The 21,922-nt window shown below is 37.4% G+C and overlaps 2 protein-coding genes and 1 pseudogene across 5 annotated transcripts; all 3 read right to left on the bottom strand.

Moving 5' to 3' along the window:
- Positions 1-216: 216 nt before the first annotated feature.
- Positions 217-1,277, bottom strand: LOC148703275 (uncharacterized; annotated as a pseudogene).
- A 6,510-nt stretch (positions 1,278-7,787) lies between these two features.
- On the bottom strand, positions 7,788-16,007 carry LOC103703931 (glycolipid transfer protein 1-like). Of its 4 annotated transcripts, XM_088724122.2 has the most exons (9): positions 15,776-15,906; positions 15,533-15,583; positions 15,272-15,403; positions 15,044-15,183; positions 9,667-9,722; positions 9,248-9,378; positions 8,923-9,058; positions 8,094-8,225; positions 7,788-8,004 (listed from the first exon to the last, which is right to left on the bottom strand). In XM_088724122.2, exons 3-9 carry the CDS (start codon positions 15,364-15,366, stop codon positions 7,969-7,971), a joined length of 726 nt encoding a protein of 241 aa, XP_088580248.2. In that variant the 5' UTR covers positions 15,367-15,403; positions 15,533-15,583; positions 15,776-15,906; the 3' UTR covers positions 7,788-7,968. The 4 variants fall into 4 exon arrangements, with proteins under 4 accessions (XP_088580248.2, XP_017697490.2, XP_089779828.1 ...); XM_017842001.5 differs by lacking the exon at positions 15,272-15,403; XM_089923702.1 differs by lacking the exon at positions 15,533-15,583 and having other exon boundaries at positions 15,776-15,891.
- Positions 16,008-17,068: 1,061 nt separating this feature from the next.
- LOC103703930 (uncharacterized) lies at positions 17,069-20,775 on the bottom strand. Its single transcript, XM_008787000.6, has 3 exons — positions 20,565-20,775; positions 20,245-20,397; positions 17,069-17,476 (listed from the first exon to the last, which is right to left on the bottom strand). The coding sequence occupies exons 2-3, from the start codon at positions 20,368-20,370 to the stop codon at positions 17,252-17,254; spliced, it is 351 nt and encodes a 116-aa protein (XP_008785222.3). The 5' UTR covers positions 20,371-20,397; positions 20,565-20,775; the 3' UTR covers positions 17,069-17,251.
- Between the last annotated feature and the right edge of the window lie 1,147 nt (positions 20,776-21,922).

Genomic DNA, 21,922 nt, shown 5'->3' with positions numbered 1-21,922 from the left:
GCATGGGAGGCTATCTTTTATGCGAAGGTTGGGCTGAAAGCATCGTTCCTGAGGAAGACTAATTTTATGAGAGAAAGGATAGAGGAGAATAAGAGTCCTCTGCTATGATGCTGAGAGACTATAGTATCTTATAGACAGTGCACATATATTGGAAGATAAATAGGACCGTAAACTAGATCGTTTTCTATGCTGCGCAGTATTCCGAAGAAGTCCGTTGGCCACATCATAGGGCTCTCTCGCATTTGTATAAGATTGTATCTCTTAATTCTGTTGGCTGCACCTACATAAGGATAGGATGAGCAGTGATTATACAAAAAAAAAAAAAACAAAAAACAAAACAAAAGCAACGTGGTGTTGGACGGTGCTAAAAAAAATCGAGAAACGAGATGGCCGACTCAGCCCATGAGTCCTGATCGTTCTGATCTTCTTTTTTTGTTTAAAGAAGAATAAGTGGTCTCGTCCAATTTACAAGATGATCGTAAGTAGCTTTGTTTGCGTCATATCAGATTAAGCTTTTTTACTTTTGATTGGAGCTTCAGGTTACCACCAATTAAAGGCATAAATCTGGGCCATCTAAGCATGAATGACATGAACGGCTCAGGAAAAAGGTAAGGGCATCCAAGCGAATCTCTTTTTTGATGATAATAATAATAAAAAAAGAGAGAACAATGTGTGGAATACTAAGAATGAAATGTGCTCGAGAAACGCCTCCCAAGTGAAGGAGGGGTGAGACCGTTGGCTGCATGCATTTGGTGTAGTTGGTTTGTCTATTAGAACATGTTAGGTGTATTCACCTTTTTTTTTTTTTAATAGGAAGGTGTATAACTTTGAGAAAAATGCTTTCTCATGTTGATCACCCAGGAGAACATAACTAGATTGAACATAGTTTGTAGCGTAAGCTGGATATGATTTTACATAACATACTTCTCGAGGATATTAGCCCAAAGAGTCGACAACTTTATTTAGGTTGAGGCACATTCCAGCCGCAAAATAAAAGGAATGTGGGTGAGCACAAGGTGGTATTTTTATACTCTTCATGGAGCTTTAGGAGGATATTTGATGGCATTTTTGCCATTTGTTTTGGTAGCAGCATCAGCAAGATCGATGCCACATATATCGGATAATCTTATCAAGTGTAGTAAGACATCTGAAAGCTCTTCTCCAAGATGCTCCTCATCGGATTCCTGCCAATTTGGTAAACCTCTTGTCACTTCTCCCCTCCACATGAATATTTCTGAGAGCTCCCCCACTTCACCAACCTGCTCAAGAGAATATATTTATGCGGTTACATTTTATTCCAAAATTCTGAAAGCTACACGCATAATATTATTAAATTTGAGTGGATTGTTAGCATATAGCAAAGTAAGAATACTGGAGGCATTGGAAAAACCATCATGAAAACTCTAATTAATATGATTTTAAAATGTTAGCATTTTAGCATCCAAATGTCGCATTTATGCTTCTTCATAACATAGTAACTTAGATTGTCATATACAATTTTCTTAGCAAATGGCAAGAAAGAAAGAAACTATTTTATTACTGTAGTCATATGTTCTATGAAACATATAAAAATATATATATTAGGCTAATTATCATTGAGTGGTCTTACTGATTATGTGGAAAGAGAACATTATGAATGACGATGCTTTTGAATTCAAACTCATTTATCAATTGTAGGAAATTAACAAGACAAGAATGGATGTGTTTGTGTTTTCATGGATGCACATATGTATGAAAAGAGCCCAAGCTTCTGACTAGTGGAACTAGCAATTGCTTAAATGTTCATTCTTATCTCTTTATTTCAGAGGGAAAAAAACATTCTTGCTTGCTTGCTTCTTTCAACTTGCTTGGAATAAGAGACATGCAACAATTGATATAATGGACAATGTTAAATATCAAACATGCAGTCTATTTATAGAATACCACCTACTGAAGTAGCAAAATTTGAGCAACTCATCTAGAGGCTATAGTAGTAAAATGATAAGGAGGTTGATATTTTTCAATATAAGTTATCTGATGATGGATTAGATCAGTGTCAATAGTGGTGATGCATGATTTTTGATCTATCTCGCTTAATAAAGTATGCTAATACCTCTATTGAATTTAAATTATTTTAGTTGGCATTAAGAATTCCAGTAATCCTTGTTAATACACAGATATGATAATTAATTTCCCACAAAGCCTATAGCCTAATAAATAATTAAATGATGTGAAAAATGCTATCTCTGGAATATACCAATATGGTATCAAATACAAAACCAACTGAAATGGTAATTTTTTGCAAAAATATCTTGAGCAAAATTCATTTTTTGAAAAATAAGGTGTTAGCTCATCTTGTTTCTATCCACTTATCTAGAGACAAGCAAGATAAAACTTTAAATCTTTTGTGTCCTCATGATCAACACTCCGGATCATACTAATTAAACAGTTACGAAAAAACAGTATAACTCGAATTATCTAATGACTATGGAGATAGGAACATAAAGAGTTTATTAGTGCAGAATGCCCCTCCATAACGTGATTCTAGCCAAACTCATCTTTGTTGAGCTTCGGCGAGTGATCCATGAGTATGCAAACTTTCCTATCTTTTTTGTGGTCTACAAGCCATCTCTCTCCCCTTCCAATATCTCATTATCATGACCCATGTTATGTTTATTGTCTAACCATTGCCATCAACATAATTATGGAGGCCAACATCATCATCTGAATCATATGCACAAGTAAGGAAGAGTTGCAAAACAAAAGTGCATTCCAAACAAAAATGCCTTTCAGGAATGGCATAAAAGTTTGGTGAGACCAATGCTTTCCCATGATGTTTTGAAAGACAGCCATATGACACTACGCAATTATAGATACCCCAAAAAAGAAAAAGCATTCTATGACCTCCAACTAAGATCGCACCTCTCTACAACTCGAATCCATTGCCCCGTTTTATCAAGTCCCACTTCCTCTTGTAGGGCCCCCATTCAATCGTTAAAACTGGGGCCCCTTTAGGTTCCCTTCACAATGAGCCTCTCGCATCATCCATCATTGGCATCTAGGATCAACTAAGTGACTCCAAAATAATATCTTTAAGAAGACCACTTGGCTGAGCAACCTTCTGGAAAGGACAAAAGTGTTGCTCTAAGAACATATGATAGTGGGAAACAGAAACCAAAGTGGTGCAATAAAAAACTTCCAATGGAGATTAGAATATTTGAACGCGCACCGAAGCAAGATTTATTGAAAAGGAATGGCATTGTCTGCCGGACGAGGCTCCATAGAATGAGATAAGAAGAATATCGTTTCATTCTCACCATGTTGCATGCAACTCCTACTCGGAACTTATTCGTTAATCTTGGCTGATATCGCTGTGTTAGTTTATCCAATAATCACCATATAGAATAACAAGCAAAACAAAATTAAAAACAAACGGCTCGACTTGAGGTTTCTAATGAGATAGATAGATAGATATATAGATAGGCTATTAAGTTTTGAAGATATAATCAAGAAAATCCGAGGGGCAATGCATTATAATCAGCTCCATAAAGAGATCGGAGAGAATTAAGAATTGGACAGAATTTCTTTTGCTTGATTTTTTTTTTTTTTTTACCGATAAGAGAAAAATCTCAAAATGAATGATAATCACATAAGCTTGAGAGAAATATGCTTGAAAAAATGGGAGGAAACAACCACTATTCCTTCCTCATTCTGTAAAACGATTTCAGCGCAAGAGAAAAAGAAAGCCAGTGGCTACCATCAGGAGATAGATGGGAAGAGAGAGCGGGAAGCAGCAAAAGTAGGAGAAAGAGAAGAAGGATAGCCTGCAGTGCAGGCCTAGTAGGAGGAGAAGTCTAAATTTTTCTAATTTTTAATTATATTTCAAGTTTACTTAACTATGTGCCGAGAAGATTTAACTGTGTGCCAGGCTAAATTAAATGTTCAAAAATTGATTAACTGCGTGTCAAGCTTACTTAAATGTATGACATGCTATATTACCTGTGTACCAAGCTTACTAACCTAATTGCAATAGCGAGTTAACTGTGTTTGAGGTTATATGAACTGAATCCCAAGCTTACTTAACTAATTGCAATTATGACAAATCCACTGTACCTATCAATATCATAGATCAGATTATTTGCCACACACTCATTATTTTCCTTTTTGTTTGTTTATTTATTTATTTATTATTTTATTTCATTGAAATATATTTATTTATTATCTTATTTATTTATTTATTTATTCATTCATTCATATATATATATATATATATATATATATATGCATTTATTTATTTATTTTTTCTTTTCTTTCTTTTTCTTTTCTTTTCTTCTTTTTCTTTCTTCATTCATATATATATATATATATATATATGCATTTATTTATTTATTTATTTATCTTTCTTTTTTTCTTTTCTTTTTTCTTCTCTTCTGCCCTTCTTCTTCTTTCTTCTTTCTTCTCCTCCCGCAAGGCCGAGGGTGCCAAAGAGGGCAAGGCCGGCGGCGCCAGAAGGGGGCGGGGTTGTGGGGGCCGCATGAGGGGGTCACGAGAGGGGCCCGGGAGGGGGTCGAGCTGCAGCCGGCGACGGCCGCGGCTGGCCAGCGGTGAAGTCTTTTCCTCCTGCGAGGTCGGCAGCACTGGAAAGGGGCCGGGCTGCGGCGGACGCGGGAGGGGGCCGGGTCATGTGTTGAGAACCCTGCTCCGCCAAGCCAAAATCTTGGCATGTCGGCGGAAACCAATGCCAACCACAGTGAAAGGATGGGCCAAATCCAATGCTTGGAGGCATGCCAAGTGTGTTCGGCCAAACCTATTCAAACCCGAGCGCATCCAATGAAGCCTATTCATACTTGGGTGCAAGTGGAGGGACCCGACCAATAGGGCCGAGTCCATCAGCTCATGCCCACCCGAATGCCAACATCAGCAATCCGTGGAGGAGTCCCAGGACTCTTCCATGGCCATTCGATTCGGAAGAGCAAGAGCCCAGGTTCAGCAGGCCGAAGATCAACACCCAATGTGTGCTTGCCACATCATCCATCCGCGCACATGGAAGAATTCAAATAAGAAAGGATCCGCGGGGTGCCAATCATGGGCAAACAAAATAAGGAAGGAAATCTCCATGTGCCCAAAAGCAACCGAAGGTAGACACTTGTCAAAGGATGGACGGATCACGTGCTTCGGCCAACCAAGCACGCGCCCAGCCTTCCACTTTCGCATTTTCAGTATGTAACCTGCATGGGAGGAGTTTAAATTTTAATTCAAATTTTTTCCTACGCGGCTGATTAGAAACTTATTTCATTGTCCCACCAATAAGCCATGTGTAGCACATGAGTCTTAGGTTTATATAAGAGAGTCTTAGGCCTTTTGTGAGGGATAACCTTTTGATCATCATTCATTGAGTTGTATCTCTTTGTAGAGAGTCGGCCGAAAGGCTTGAGTGGCACTTGTGCCGATTTTGGTCTAGGAGTTAGGCCTTAGACTTGGGCTAGAATAGGATAAATCAATCCTTTCTAGATTGTATTAGGTTAGTATGGACCCTTTCCGTTCTTACTAGAGTTATCGTTACTTTCGTTGTCATTTGAAATTCAAATCCACATCTTTCTCTTCCATTCGAGCTTATTGCATGGTGTGTATTTCTTCGGAGTGCTAGAATAGGATTCTAGGCGATCAAGCGAGGGTTCCAAAACAGCAAGAGATCAAGGCGTTACCCATCTAAGACGGTCCAACACAACAACAACAATCTCTTGAGCAAAGTTTCATTGGCGTGGGACCCTTGAACCATGCATAGTGGACCCACCACGATCTCTTGAACCATGCATAGTGGACCCACCAACACCGTGGTCGGCGGCGGCCACGGAAGGGCGCCCCCTTCTTTTTCCTCTTCTTCAACACCTCCCCACCGCGAGGGCGGGGGCATTCCCGGCGGCGCGGAAGGGGATGGGGCCGTGGGAGGGTGCCAGGCAGCCGCATAGGGACAGAGGCATTTTTCTTCCTCTTCTTCGGAAGGAATGAGGAATCAACACCTCCCATCGTAGGGGCGGAAGCATTTTCGGCATTTTTAAAAAAAATAAAACGCTCTCAAGGACTGAAAATTAAGCTTACTGAAGATTTTAGTTATGGTCAATGAAAACTTTTTGTTTTACCAGAGTCTTTCGGAGGGTGGAGAATTAATTACCCGTAAAATAAATTCTCAGATCATGGATGAGACTTTATATGTCTTCAAACCACATGTCATGCATGTGACGTCTTGTAGCATTTAGATGAAGCCTGTAGCAATATAACGAACTCCCCCATTTTTTTTGTTGGTCCACCTATTCCTCTCTACTCTCTCTCAAACTTTCTCAATGGAAGCTCCCTTTGAAAGTTGACATAGGCATGTTTGGACCATCGGTCCCTAGTAGAGCTGCCAGGAGACTTCACAAGCTGGTAACCATAACAAAACAACTACATGACAATTATAATCAAGTGATGATATTTCTGCAATACCTCTAACAGAAAAATAAATAGTCATTTTTGAAAAAACATATTGTCAGTCTCTTTCGAATATGAATCTATCAAGAAAATGGAAAGGGGAAATAGGGATATGTCTTAAAAACTTGAAATCATGATAAAACCAATACCTACAAACTACTACCAGTAGTCAACCAGTAGCTGTTCTCCATCTTTCCATTATCAAATGGATGTCACTATGCTCTAACCAACAGAGCTAATAGGGCAGAGTTCTATATTCTCACTAATCACATCAAATAAGTTTAATGCAACACTCCATCTAGCCTGAGCCCAGGACTCTTGCTTTGCCACCAATGATTTTCGGCTCCAATATAAACTTACTGCTGGCATGCTGCAATGCATTTAATAGGAAGCTGTCAATCATAAGTATAAAGTTGGACCACCTTTGCTTAATTACCTTGGCACCGTCCATATAGCAATTTAATCGTTAGAGATAACAAATAGCTTTGATTTACAACATCGAAAAAGAAACAAACAAATAGCTTTGATTTTAAAAATATAATGGGGAAGACACCATCAAGGTCTAAATCCAGCAGCTCTCATGGATGGAGAGGAATGTTAAACAAGTTGAGCTAAGACTGAGAGAAACCCGAGCACACCATTCATATATTGCTTCTTTCACAGATGCAGAAAAGGCGTGAGGCGAAAGAAGTTAGAAGAACACGTCAAAGGCCATTCCACACTTTCTACCCCAAAAAGAAAAAGGTGGGAAAACTCTTCCTTCAAGAAAGGTGCATAAGGTGGAGCTTGGAGCTATGACAGCCAGATGGAAGATGGAACAAACTATAGAAAATATTCAAAGAGGAGAGTTCTCATCACCGAAGACAAGCTCAAAGGAGCGAAAGGAAGTGAGAGGTAAACGGTTTGCTGGTGCAATTTTAACTCTTAACAAATTACCACTAACTGATCAATGTAAAAATAGACACGCTATAAATATTTTATCACAGTATTATACTGATTTTCTGATGGATTCTACAAAGGAAATGGAAAAAGAACGACCTGACCACCAAAAATGCTTGAAATGGGTTAGTTTAGAATGAGAGGCATGGCCTCCTACAGAATTTTCTTAGAATTCAGACATCAGATCAGACTAATAACCCCTGAATGCGGCAGTCCCCTATCATCCCTTATAATTCGGCTCCAAAAACAAGTATCCAACTTCACACTGCATTAATCTCAGCAACCAGCTGTTGATCAGAAGACATTCTTGAATAAGATGCTCACAAAAATCACACAGATACAAAGAAAGAAATATATAAATTCGCTATGCATCAACCATAAAGAAAATAAGACCAGAGAACTGCTTGCAATGTCAGTTTTATTAGAGGAAAACCATGTGCTACTGCTCGTAAGGTAACTGAGAGAATACCTATATGGATGCCTTATTTACTGTCCAATTTTTTCCTTTAAACAAAAGTGAAATATAATTGGCAGCAAGGAAGGGATCACAAAAGATAAGATCATGACAGAAGGATTTCTACATCAAGAAGCCTTAAGATCATCCAGACCAACACTAGCCTGCAATAAGCAAAATAAAAATATCTCAATCAACACACGGACAAGATAAGAGTTACCTGACCCACAAAAATGGTACATCAAGATCTTACCAAAAACTTGTGGTTCTCTGCAAGAAGAGGAGAAAAGTTTGTGCAGAATTTCTCTATGTCTGCATTTATGTCACCTGAGCCACCAATAACCTCCATAAATTTTTTCCTATCTGGAGCAAGTTTCATGGCAATCTGCCGTCATGGATGCAACAGTACTTCAGTTACAAGCTATGAAAACAGAAGAGCATGGTGATAGCCGGAAACAGTCAGAATAGGCAGACTAGAATATATATAGAACAAAGACATATTTTTGGGAGATGGTGCCATGGGCTCTTTTTCTTTTTCTGTTGGTTAAAATGTGGTGGCAGAGGTTGACCAGACATCCGCAACAGAAGAGTAGACATTATATCAGATATTTGTAAACAACTGCTAAAATCCTGAATCAATTGAATGACAGCTGAAGCAGGGACCCACAGTTTGACCCAAGTAGAAGAATGTACTTTAGTATAACAGTCATACAGCACAATTATAGCATTAAATATCTATATGTAATATTCTTAAAGACTTACTGGTCAACACTATATGAGTTTGGAAATTAGGAAGGCTATTTATTTACCAGAATAGCAATTTCCGACTACACCACACATAAAAGTCTGCAGAGGAAAACTGAGAGATTGAGAGTAACTTTTAATTTCTAATCACCACGTCAAAGTTATTTCATGCTAAACCATATACATGTAGGTCTACACTGGGAAATTGAGAGACTGAAAGTACTTTCAATTTCTGAATGCCATGTCAAAGTTTGCAGTCGTGATCATCGGTAATTGTTTTCCTTCTGTCCCATTGCTTTAACAATTCTGGTGTTAGGAGGAGAGTCTGAATGCATTACCGTAAAGCTAGAACTAGCAAGCCAGCCATGCCATTTCTTTAAGGTCTTCCTGTAGGATTCTGTGCAGGCCTGTGACATAGTCCAATCTGGATGCTCAAGCAAGTTACGGAATAGTTCCACCAAGAAGTCCATGGCCCTAAATTGATGGATACATGAAAGAATGATACATTCTCAAAGGCAAAGATATACAAGAAAAATAATGAAAATAGAAAACCAAAATGAACACAAACACTTGACAGCAAATTTACAATGACGTGAAAGTACAAAAATGATCAATTGCTGTTTGAAAGTGTCAAGCATGCCACACCCAAGTTATGTAGAATACCTTGTTAACCACAGAAGACCATTGGTACAGCTTGAAGAACCTTTAGCTGTTTTAGATTCGACTTCTACTTGCACCATGCTGTACAGGTGTTCAAATTTTGAAGGATCAGACGCATATTTAGTTTCCAGCCTCTGCATAAGAGGATCAGAAAATAAATATATCTGGAGGATTTGGACTAAAAAACAGAGACAAAAGGGGTATAAAGAAAGCTGGATCAGACAAAATAACAAGTTCTCGAAGTGCACATATTTCATGATCTGGCAGATCCTATGGTGAATAAAAAGGTTATCTATAAACAGATAATTAATGTAGAGAAGAATTTATTGCCGTGTTGTATAAGGAATTAGAAAATATAAGTCCTAAAAAATCATTATGCACTTTTGACTCTCCTATCAATAAAAATATAAAAGACTTCTTACCACTATGTTGCCTCCTATATCTGACTTTACAAGTGACATAGCAGCTCCAAATTTATCTGTAAAAGAAACAAAAAAAATTCAAACTCAGTCACATGCTCCTGAATTGTTGATATGCTGTCTTCAGTTGTAAGCGATGAGAAATTCATGGCTTCTGACATAATGCAATAACAAGTGGCAGCATGTTCAATGCATGTGAAAAGAAATCAGAGAATTCTGCATTTCCCAAAAGCAGCAGCATCCAGGTTAATAAGGTCTTTTAGAAAGAATTCAAGTTATTCAAACATCTATGATGTTATTCGAACTTGTATATGAAAGGAGCAATTCAGAAAATCAAGGGTGGTATTCCATTGCAGCATTGCCCACTGATTACTATCATCTTATTTTTTTCACCCCAGTTGCATCATTATAAAAGTTTATTATATATTATAAATAAAAAGGATGGTCTTTGTCTGTTAATTGATTAAGCAATGATTCAAATATAAATTTCTCTGGTCTACAAAATTATTATTTTATAATGTTCTCACATAAGAAAAGTCTGCAAACAAAATTAATCTACTTTTCTTTTACCATCATTAACCTCTTTCTTGTAACTCTTCATCACCTCTCTAATTGTTGGCTACATCAATTTGGATTTGTCACCTAAATGGCAAGACTTGTGATTACTTGGAATGGACTTTGAATGGCAGATGAAGGAAAAGGCCAGACATATGTTGGCTGAGATATAGCCAAAGCTTAAGTAGACATGAAAAGCTCCAAATTTCAAGAGATGATGGCGAAACATTTTTGCTTCCAGGCTGGAAACCATTTTAAATAGGAGAGGTATGACTATCGTTTCATAGCCTAAGGACATGCCTAACTAAGTATTTAAGTACTGGTTTGTACCAGTCTGTGCTGGCGGTATCAAACCGAACCACTGAAGGAATAAAACTCGTGATGCGCTTCATATCAATACCCCAAAAAAGGGGAAAGAGGAGAAAAGAAAAACTGGTGCCGGAAGCAACTGGCACCAACTACCATACTGTGTCGGTTTTACCAGTATTGGACTGGACCAGCACCCCAACCGATACAGCTACTGATGCCAAAATTTTAAACCTTGCATACGACCACTAAATTTTACAAGCTATATAGTCAACATTATATAGCAAGATAGCTAGTGAAAATTGTACAGAAAACTTTACTGTTTAATTTAGAAAAATGGGAAGAAATATTCAGCCGCGGTCTAGTTGGTGCAGATTTTTCTATGATTAAAAATTAAGAAAAACAATATGCATATGCAGATTTTTCAGCATTACTTTGCTGCTCGCACTTTCAGCACAATGCTCTTAGAGTACTGGTTCACTACGTCACCAATACTGTACCATGCACCTGCTAAACTTGTGATCTTAACATGGGATACTAGTGCTGCAAAGAACATATGCTACTCATACATGGTAAATAATGGAATAGTGATACTTAATAAATAATTTTTATTCTGGTTTTTATTACCACTGCAATATGTCTAGGCCTTACAAGTGTTAGTTATGTGCTAATTTAGGTGACGCTAGATCAGCTATAAGCAGATGTAGCATCTGTAGCATCTGTAACTTAAACTTTGTCAAGGACAATTATGTCTCTTTGCATTTGTGTCTGCATGTAGACACACTGACATACAAAATTTCTTCATGGAATCACTTTGGAAAGTGACATTTAGGTCAAACCAAAATCAGAAGAGATGTTACTGGTGGAAAAGACAGGGAAGACTTTAACATGCTTTATACATCATCAACAATGGATATAGATGCATAACTACTGCAAGATTAGTTCCCTAACAAGACTTAACATACACCAAAGTAAGGACTATAATTCTTTAATAAAAGAACCACAAACATGAAAATGAAAGCAAAAATCACGAAACTAGAAATCAAACTGCCGCGACTTAGTCTGATCTGGGCTGAAGTTCAGTTGGGATGCAGCATGTTGCATAAAGCATCTGAATCCATACAACAAGGCACACATATAAAGGAAAGAAGAGAAAGAGTTTCTACACCATGTGGCACAAAGAAGACTTTTGTGAAACTAGCATATCCAAATAGGCCACTCAACATTCCCATCCAGAATGTAGAATGTATAGTAAGAGGTCGCCACATTGTGGATAAATATGTTTTCGCAGCACTCAAAACATTAGTAAAGACCCATGGTGACCAACATCTTATATTCCAGGCACTGAATTAGGACTAGAAACGGTCTGAGCTGCCCGTAAGCAGCTCAAGAATAATTTGACAATGGCTAATTCAGGCTTGGCCTAGTTAGAAAACGTGCTAAACTCAAACAGTTCTGAGAGCTCGGACCAAGTTGGCTCGGTTGCAATGATATAGGGAAGCTAGGCTCAGTTGCAAAGATATAGGGAAGCTAGGCTCAGCTCTATAAAATCCCATCTCAGAACTTATACAAGTGGAGCTTAAACAACTAAAGTCAAGCTTGGCTCAAGCTCATACAACCTTGGTATATACCAAGCCGAGACCAAGCAGCCTGATACTCAACTCTTTTTCACCTCACCCTGAATCATAAGTTACATATAGGGTGGAAATATCAACATCGTGTATCTTGGTACCATGAATGCTCCAGATATAACTTAAGTTCTAATTCACTTCACATTTACATCATTAAACCATATTAAATAGCTTATAATTTCTTATGTCGATATAACGCTGCAAATCTTCCCCCCACTGTTGCAATCTATAATTACCCTACTGTAAAATGGGTATAGGAGAATGAACATTCCCTAGTTTGAGTGACTGCAGTTTGACATGTGCACTTGCACATAAGATGTAGTATAGAAGGCTGTGAACTTCCGACCAACTAAAGAAAAAAAAATATTAATCATGTAATTTGATGTATACACTCCCAAGTTGCCGAGGTGAACTTCTGTTGCTTTTCACTCTCAAAGTAAGAATTGAAGTGGAGTATATTTATTTAAGATGAGAGCTATTGTAGCAATTTGGAGATTGAACAGAGATTTAAATATCCATGAATGGATTCAATCCTATAAATGCCATTTCCCATGCATGTTAGTCCCATAAATCCTGCTTCCTACTCCTTGCTAGACTCCCAGTGAAACATTAAAAGTCCATTCTTCTGTCAATTTTTCTTTAACAAAAAATAAAAGAGGGGAAGTCCTGAGTCCAGTCATTTATGCTGGACTTTAAAACTTTTATGCTGTATACAACAGATATACAAAATACTTAGCAACTAATTTCCCACTGGATCTCCTTGAGAATCTAGTCTTGATCCTGAATTTCCATTGTTTGGTGCTTTACATCATTTTTTTTCAGCTTCATACCCCTCTAACCTTTAAGATAGACCTTAATTAGGAGATACTGTTCGTGCAATCAAAGCACCCACTGCAAGATGTCTCTTGATGCCAACTATAGATATTGGATCCTCCATTACTAATTATATATCTTATCATCCTTCAATGACAATTAGCCACTGTAAGGATTTTTTGACCTTTTGTCCGCAAACCTCTTCACAACATGATACAGATTTTCCGTTCAAATGGATTCTACCATCTAACTTGCAGAATCTTTGAATTTCTTTTTTGAAAAAAATATTAGAAGGTGTATGCTCCTTCTTTTTCTCAACAAAACTATAGAAATTATATTGGCAAATACTGGCATTATATTTCTATTACATGTTTAGTGCATGATGACGATTTTCTCCAATAAAAGACTTCAGTCTAAGAACTTTTACCCTCCTCTGATGGATTTGGCACAAGATCATTCACAAATCCAATGGCATGTCTCTCTAAGAAATAAAATCTCTAGATGATCCTACATGCATCCTGTTCATTCTTCACAAAAACATGTCACAAAACAGCAGAAACTGCAGGTCTAAAACCAGCCAATCTGGGACTGGGAGCCAAGGCTTAGAATGTTAACCTTCAACTGTTTTACTTTAGCCAAAGATTTTGGGTGTAACAAACTGGACTCATCATGCCAAGGAGGCCATATCCACAACCCAGAAAGGCATGTGATGCAGTGCCACTTCTACTATCAAAATGGTGATATAGAAGAAGTAGCAGATAGTTGCGTACTCAAATTCACCTATGTTTTAGAGGCCAGGACCAAGTAAATAATATTATTGATGATTCTTTACAATTCTTTGTTAAGTTACTGGACATTTTTTTGTTGAAAACAACTCTTTTGTCCATCTACATATAAACTCTCTCGTTTTGTAGGGGTGCAAGAGCATGCAAGACCCATTTAAGAAGAAAAGAACTAAAAGGATGGATTAACTGGCCAATTGGGGCAGTTCAACTTTTCTTGAATGATGTATGGGATAAAGTGTGTAAGCAGTTGCAAACTTACAATACATGAAAACCAGTGCCAGTGAGGACACAGCAGGAGAGAGAACTAGATAGCGCAATGTAGGGACTATTTCTGGGAATCATCTCTATGCCAACGAGTTTTGCATTCTTGAAGATCATGCCAAAACATAAGTTGATAGCAATTGAACTAGATTAAAATGGATTAGAATGGAAAATTGGTTGGACCAGGAGACAAAAATATCTTTGAGAAGGGACTTCCTTGATCCAGTTGCATATATACAATCAAGAGCCTCCTAAACTAAGACTTGTTGCAACAAGATGGTCTTATTCTCATTCCTATTTTAGAAGTCTATAAGCACTGGAACAACTATGCAACATGTGAATTATGAGAATGTGGATCAAGGTTGGCCGGGCCGGTACCGAAGCCCGTACCGATTGGCCGGTGGCACGGTTCAGTACGCTCCTATGTCGTTCCGTGCTAGGCTTGTACCGACACAGCAGAGAGGGCGAGGAAGAGGGAAAGAGAGAACATGAAGAGGAAAAGAGAGAGAGAGAGAGGAGGATGAGGAAGGGAAAAGGAGATTCTCATTTTCAATATTTTTCCCCTGTTTTGAGAAAAAAGTAAGTGCAATCACTTGCAATAATGTGTCTTTTGACATGGCATTACCAAAAGCCATGTCAGGTATCAAGCTTTTAATTGACATGGATGCGGGACACCATTCTTAGAGTGCAGTGAATGATGTGCTCTATTGTTTAAGTAATATTGCACGTATCCGACAACACATGATTGCCCATGCGAGCATACTCCAAGACATGCAACTTTCACAAGGTACCTAACCATTGATAAAACAAAGCACAAAACACAATTGGAATTCCATGTTAATATAGATTTTAGGATTTTATATCTTCCACAAAGTACAACAATGACAATCATCTTTCAGTAAGCTTTCCATGTAGAATAGTGCAAAAAGAAAGAACTACAATAATAATACAACTGAGGTACAAGAGAATTTGAATAGATCTTGCCTGAAATGGGAAAGTAATGAAAAGAAAAGTACACAAGCCATATACCTAACACAGGCAGGATGAGCTTGCAGACATCCAGAAAAGGTTTGGTGAGCATTATCCCGTCCTCTGACTTGACATGATTCATTCCTTCCAACGAGGGGGTGAACACGGTCCCCTCCATCTCTACTCTCAGATCCTTCCACCTGCAAAAGCCACCATCAAATTCTAATCTTTCTCGTTCTCACACAAACCATATAATTAACAAAAAAAAATCAACCTAACAAACAAGACCTCGCCGGATCAGTAACCGATGCCAAATTTAGGCAACTCGATCGGGCAGTCATACCCATCCGATCAAATTCTGATCCAAACAGCCATCGATCCATTGGGTGGCGGATCCAGGCCCGATCGAGCCCCTCGCCACTGGCATTTCCATATAATGAATGCAATAAATAATTCATCACATGCGATCCATTTTGATTTCAAGATATTCATTCTAGACAACAAAATCAAAGGATAAAAAATTAACAAAAAAGGGGGCAAATACCACACCGTTCTTGATTTAAGATCTTCCCGGGGATCAAGAAACCAAGAAGATTAACCCTCATGTACCAATTAAAAGGGTAAGAAAGCAATCTGAATCCAACCAAACTAAAAGATGTCAGATAGACTCTTGAATTGGTTCCCATTTATTATGCTTCGATTTCAGATATAGAAACAGAAAAACGACAGAGTTATAATTCTTTATCAAAAAATCAAAAGAAAAAAAAAGTAAGGATATGTAGCTCTTCTCACCAGCTACTAACCGCCTCGCAAGAAACAGATCTCCGGCGATTCGCGACGAAACCCACGGAGTCGCCGAGCTCTCTGCCTCCGAACGCCGACCTGGCAATAATTTATATAGCGGACTCGATCGAAACCGGTACAATAAATCTAATTCCGAATCTCTCTCGCTCTCGGAGCAGTGGGATTTTGAGCACGGGTACAGATCACCCGTCCATTTTTCCTCTATTGAAAAGTTTCACATGAGTTACCACCGGCCCCGGCTGCAAGTTAACCAATCACTAATTTCCACGTAGAACCGGTGAACGGGGCGGTGAAGGCACCGGTGACTCTTAACGTTTTCTCTCTTTTTTCTTTTTTTTTCTTTTTTTTTTTTTTTTCTTTTCTCTTTTTTTTTTTTTTTTTTTTTTTTTTTTTTTTTTTTTTTTTTTTTTTTTGGTAAAAGCGGTTACTCATTTCATTTCATATTGCTCTAAATTGAGTACAACCAGCAAAATCACGGGAAAGTAAAAGATGCAACAAAGGATGAACATCAGAAGCTGACGTCCAAGTAAAGGATGAACAAAGGATGAACGTTTTCTCTTTTTCGTTGCAGGAAAATGGGAACCGGATGCAGGAACGAATGACGAATTATTTAAAACAAAACCGGATGTTTGCCACTTTCAGAGGTGGACGGTCCTAAAAAAATCTTGAAACGAGAAGGCCGGCTCAGCCCATGGGTCCTGATCTTTCTGATTTTTTTTTTTTAAGAAGAATAAGTGGTCTCGTCCAATTTACAAGATTATCGTAACTAGACTTTTTTTTTTCTTTTTTCTTTTTTCTTTTTTTGTATATTGCAGCTCACACTAATTTTGTATAAGCACCGCCCCGAGAGTTCAGAGAGAGAATACACTCTAGAGGTAGAAGAACATATACATGGCTCGTCTAAAGAACCCAATCTGCAGCTTTATTTGCATCATCTTAGATTAAGCTTTTTACTTTTGATTGGAGCTTGAGGTTGTTACCACGAATTAAAGGCCTAAATCTGGGCCATCTAAGCATGAATGGCATGAACGGCAAAGAAAAAAAGGTAAAGGCTTCCAAGCGAATCTCTTTTTGGATGATGATAATAATAATAAAAAGGAGAACAATGTGTGGAATACCAAGAATGAAATGTGCTCGAGAAACGCGCCCAAGGGAGGGGTGCGACCGTTGGCTGCATGCATTGGTGTAGTTGGTTTGTCTATTAGAACATGTTAGGTGCGTTCACCTTCTTTTTTTTTTTTTAATAGAAAGGTGTGTAACTTTGAGAAAAATGCTCTCATGTTGATCAACCAGGAGAACATAACTAGATTGAACATAGTTTGTAGCATAAGCTGGATATGATATTACATAACATACTTCTCGAGGAGATTAGCCCAAAGAGTTGACAATATTTAAGTTGAGGCATATTCCAGCCGCAAAACAAAAGGGATGGGGGGTGAGCACAAGATGGTATTTTTATGCTCTTCATGGGGCTTTAGGAGGGTATTTGATGGCATTTTTGCCAATTTTTTTGGTAGCAGCATCAGCAAGATCGATGCCACATATATCAGATAATCTTATCAAGTATAGTAAGACATCTGAAAGCTCCTCTCCGAGATGCTCCTTATCGGATTCCTTCCAATTTGGTAAGCCTCTTGCCACTTCTCCCCTCCACATGAATATTTCTGAGAGCTCTCCCACTTCACCAACCTGCTCAAGAGAATATATTTATGCGGTTACATTTTATTCCAAATTATGAAAGTTACGCGCATAATATTATTAAATTTGAGTGGATTGTTATCATATAGCAAAGTGAGAACACTAGAGGCATTGGAAAAACCATCATGAAAACCCTAATTAATATGATTTTAAAATGTTAGCATTTTAGCATACAAATGTCGCATTTATGCTTCTTCATAACATAGTAACTTAGATCGCCATATGCAATTCTCTTAGCAAACGGTGAGAAAGAAAGAAACTACTTTATTACTGTAGTCATATGTTCCATGAAACATATTAAAAAATATATATATTATGTTAATTATCATTGAGTGGTCATTCTGATTCTGTGGAAAGAGAACATTATGAATGACAATGCCTTTGAATTCAAACTCATTTATCAATTGTAGGGAATTTGACAGTCTAACAAGATAAGAATGGATGTGTTTGTGTGTTCATGGATACACATATGTATGAAAAGAGCTGTAGCTTCTGACTAGTGGGAACTAGCAATTGCTTAAATGTTCATTCTTATCTCTTTATTTCAGAGGGGAAAAAAACATTCTTACATGCTTGCTTCCTTCAACTTGCTTGAAATAATAAACATGTAGCAATTGATATAATGGATAATGTTACATATCAAACATGCAGTCAATTTATAGAATACCACTTAGTAAAGTAGCAAAATTTGATCAACTCATCTAGAGGCTATAGTAGTAAAATGATAAGTTAGTTCATATTTTTCAATATAAGTTATCTGATGATGGATTAGATCAGTGTCGCACGATTTTTGGTCTATCTCGCTTAATAAAGTATGCTAATACCTATATTGAATTTATATTAGTTTAGTTGGCATTAAGAATTCCAGTAATCCTTGTTAATACACAGACATGATAATAAATTTCTCACAAAGCCTATAGCCTAATAAATAATTAAATATTGTGAAAAATGCAATCTCTGGAATATACCAATATGGTGTCAAATAGAAAACCAACTGAAATGGTAATTTTTTGCAAAAATATCTTGAGCAAAATTCATTTTTTGAAAAATAAGGTGTTAGATCATCATGTTTCTATCCACTTGTTGTAAAAGAAACTAGAGATAAGCAAGACAAAACTCTAAATCTTTCGTGTCTTCATGATCAACACTCCGGATCATACGAATTAAACAGTTATAAAAAATATATATAACTTGAATTATCTAATAGCTATGGAGATAGGAACATAAAAAGTTTATTAGTGCAGAGCGCCCCTGCATAAGGTGATTCTAGCCAAACTCATCTTCAACGAGCTTCAGCAAGTGATCCAGGAGTATGCATGTTTTCCTATCTTTTTTGCGGTCTACAAGCCACATTTCTCTCTTTCCAATATCTCATTAACATGACCCATGTTATGTTTAGTGTCTAAGCATTGCCATCAACATAATTATTGAGGCCAACATCATCATCTGAATCATATGCAAAAGTAAGGAAGAGTTGCAAAACAAAAGTGCATTCCAAACAAGAATGCCTTTCAGGAATGGCATAAAAGTTTGGTGAGACCAATGCCTTCCCATGATGTTTTGAAAGACCGCTATATGACACTACGCAATTATAGATACCCAAAAAAAGAAAAAGCATTCTATGACCTCCATCTAAGATCGCACCTCTATACAACTCGAATCCATTACCCCGTTTTATCAAGTCCCACTTCCTCTTGTAGGACCCCCATTCAATGGTTAAAACTGGGGCCCCTTTAGGTTCCCTTCACAATGAGCCTCTCGCATCATCGATCATGGCATCTAGGAAATATTAAAAAGGCCTGTAAACTCAAGCTATGGATCGACTAAGTGACTCCAAAATAATATCTTTAAGAAGACCACTTGGCTGAGCAACCTTCTGGAAAGGACAAAAGTGTTGCTCTAAGAACATATAATAGTGGGAAAAAGTAATCAAAATGGTGCAATAAAAAACTTCCAATGGAGATTAGAATATTTGAAGGCGCACCGAAGCAAGATTTATTGAAAAGGAATGGCATTGTCTGCCGGACGAGGCTCCATAGAATGAGATAAGAAGAATATCGTTTCATTCTCGCCATGTTGCATGCAACTCCTACTCGGAACTTATTCGTTAATCTTGGCTGATATCGCTGTGTTGGTTTATCCAATAATCACCATAGAATAACAAGCAAAACAACAATTAAAAGAAACGGCTCGACTAATGAGATAGATAGATAGATATAAGATGTAATCAAGAAAATCCGAGGGTCAATGCGTTATAATCAGCTCTATAAAGAGATTGGAGGGAATTAAGAATGGGACAGAATTTCTTCTGCTTGATTTTTTTTTTTTTTTTTTTTTTTGACAGATAAGAGAAAATTCTCAAAATGAAATGATAATCACAGAAGCTTCAGAGAAATATGCTTGAAAAAATGGGAGGAAACAGCCACTATTCCTTTCTCATTCTGTAAAACGATCTCAGCGCAAGAGAAAAAGAAAGCCATATTCCACTTATTAGTCCCCAGAAACAGAACCATGAAAGCCAGGAATTCTTCACTTCCACCAACTTTTTGTTAAAAAAAAATCAATGATAATTTCCTGTCTAGAGAAATGCGAGAGATCTTCACATCTTCACATAAAAACAAGAAAGAAACATCTGTTCCTACCCAAGAGCATCGCATCCATGTTTTTATTTTAAAATGAAAGTAACCTTTAATCGCTATCATAGAAATAGCTAAAATAAACTAATATCATCAAGAAAATCGACAAAGAGAAATTCATACCATAGCAAGCAGCAGATTCCTTGGGCTGTGGTATGGCTCCCAGTCCCTCTCCTTGGCAAACTCCTCGAGCTTCCTTGAGAGCTCCTTGAGACTCACATCCATCACCTTTCCCTCTTCTCCCTCCATTCTCTCCTTCCGTGCCTCCTTGTTTCTCTGCGGGCATCGGAGAGAAGGTGGAAGGATGTTGGTGCTTTATCAAGTCATCAAGTGGGAAGCGGAATTTTGAAATAAATTAACACATAAACAAATGGAAAATATTATATTTGTCCGTATTTGAGGAAATGGCAAGGAATGAGTGGAGGAGGTGCAAGTGGACGAACGTATGTTTAATGCCCGAGAATTCGCCTTCCACCATGCACAATGGCCTCCTCCACTGCCCAAAAATGACGCAGGAGCATTGTATGAGGCCCTTTTTAAGGGGATGTGGGTGAAATCATAGGATATAGACTACTTAATTGCATTAAATGTGCTATGAAAAATGGAGGAGATTTGCTGCTCGATTCCATTCAGTGTATCCTGCTCCTAACCAAACGAGCAACATATTAGTCACATGAAAAGACCGTAAGCCATTGTTCTTTGAGGACTTCACTGAGCACCTTTGGGAGTGTGGTAATATTTCTTTCATTAGCATTATTCTATATCTATTTGTATTATTTTTTTTATTAGAATGGTCTTGTTAGAAATTACATAATAATTTATATTAGTCAATAATATTTTTTTGATTCTACATCAACATATATTATTTTTTTTATATGGAACCTATACACTAGTTTGTATAACTCCAGAATAGAAAAATAAAAATATTTTTGTTCCTTTTTTTAATTTTCTTCTTCTTGTGCAACTATTTTTCTTTTATTTTCCAAAACTTAACAGAGTTTTGGAACAAGATTTATCACATTTATAACTCAATCATGAACAACTACTTCCGAATGCTATAACTTTCACATACGATATTTGTTTTCAACATGCAAGACAATAAAATGAAGCTCTCGATGAGTAGTACAAAAATTCAATAACCCCTGAGTTTGTTGTGCGCAACAGATATAGAGCAATGATAATATTTGGTGGCCTCAAAATGAGCTATCAAGGTAAGTGCCATTTTTGGATAAAATTTTAACTACGGTAACTTCCAATCCGAGATAAATTAGGTGATATGAGAGAAGACAGAGTTGATGTAAGTTAAGATCTAGTTCCAAATGAATTTTAGGATTTTCATAATTATTTTCACTAATCATAAAGAATACTAATTTGTTCTAACCATAAGAGGTACATTTGGTTAGGACAGTTCTCACTAATATAGTTAGAGTCCTTGTATAATAGTTATATTCATCTTTGACCAAAGTGAAGAATATAGAATCCCGCTTTTGACATTTTTAATATGTTATTATTTTGTTCCGAGAGTCTCGAGTCGATTTTCCTATTGAATCATGTCAATGTAAAAGACATATAGGGCTTTTTAAAGAACCTAGAATAGAAAGTAATTTACCATCAAAAAATCACTTATGGAAAAATATATATAGCTAACAGTGGCTTCTCCCTGAGAATGACAGAGAAAACCCATCAGGAAAACATGGCTTAAATGTGCCTCTCACAAGATCTAGTCCCCATTGGTAAAGAACTACTAGCTTCCCCTAAATTGCTGCTTTTGTTAATTAGCTCTCGAATTTCATTCCAAAAG

Source organism: Phoenix dactylifera, chromosome 6 (genome assembly GCF_051530095.1).
Source record: "Phoenix dactylifera cultivar Ajwa chromosome 6, Ajwa_hap1_PhDact_Kaust_v1.1, whole genome shotgun sequence".
NCBI lineage: Eukaryota > Viridiplantae > Streptophyta > Magnoliopsida > Arecales > Arecaceae > Phoenix > Phoenix dactylifera.
The sequence above is the reverse complement of the archived record's forward strand: the minus strand, read 5'-3'. Positions and strand labels throughout refer to the sequence as shown.

Bases quoted from the DNA above. Each gene is read 5' to 3' on its own strand.
- LOC103703931 (XM_088724122.2), bottom strand. From the start codon at position 15,366: ATGGATCGATGGCTGTTTGGATCAGAATTTGATCGGATGGGTATGACT. The intron at 9,379-9,666 runs GTAAGAAGTCTT...CCTCTTATGCAG, and splicing joins ATATAGGAGGCAACATAGTG to AGGCTGGAAACTAAATATGC. The intron at 9,059-9,247 runs GTATTCTACATA...CCATCAATTTAG, and splicing joins GGTCTTCTGTGGTTAACAAG to GGCCATGGACTTCTTGGTGG.
- LOC103703930 (XM_008787000.6), bottom strand. From the start codon at position 20,370: ATGGAGGGAGAAGAGGGAAAGGTGATGGATGTGAGTCTCAAGGAGCTC. The intron at 17,477-20,244 runs GTATGAATTTCT...TCTCTTGAGCAG, and splicing joins GGAATCTGCTGCTTGCTATG to GTTGGTGAAGTGGGAGAGCT.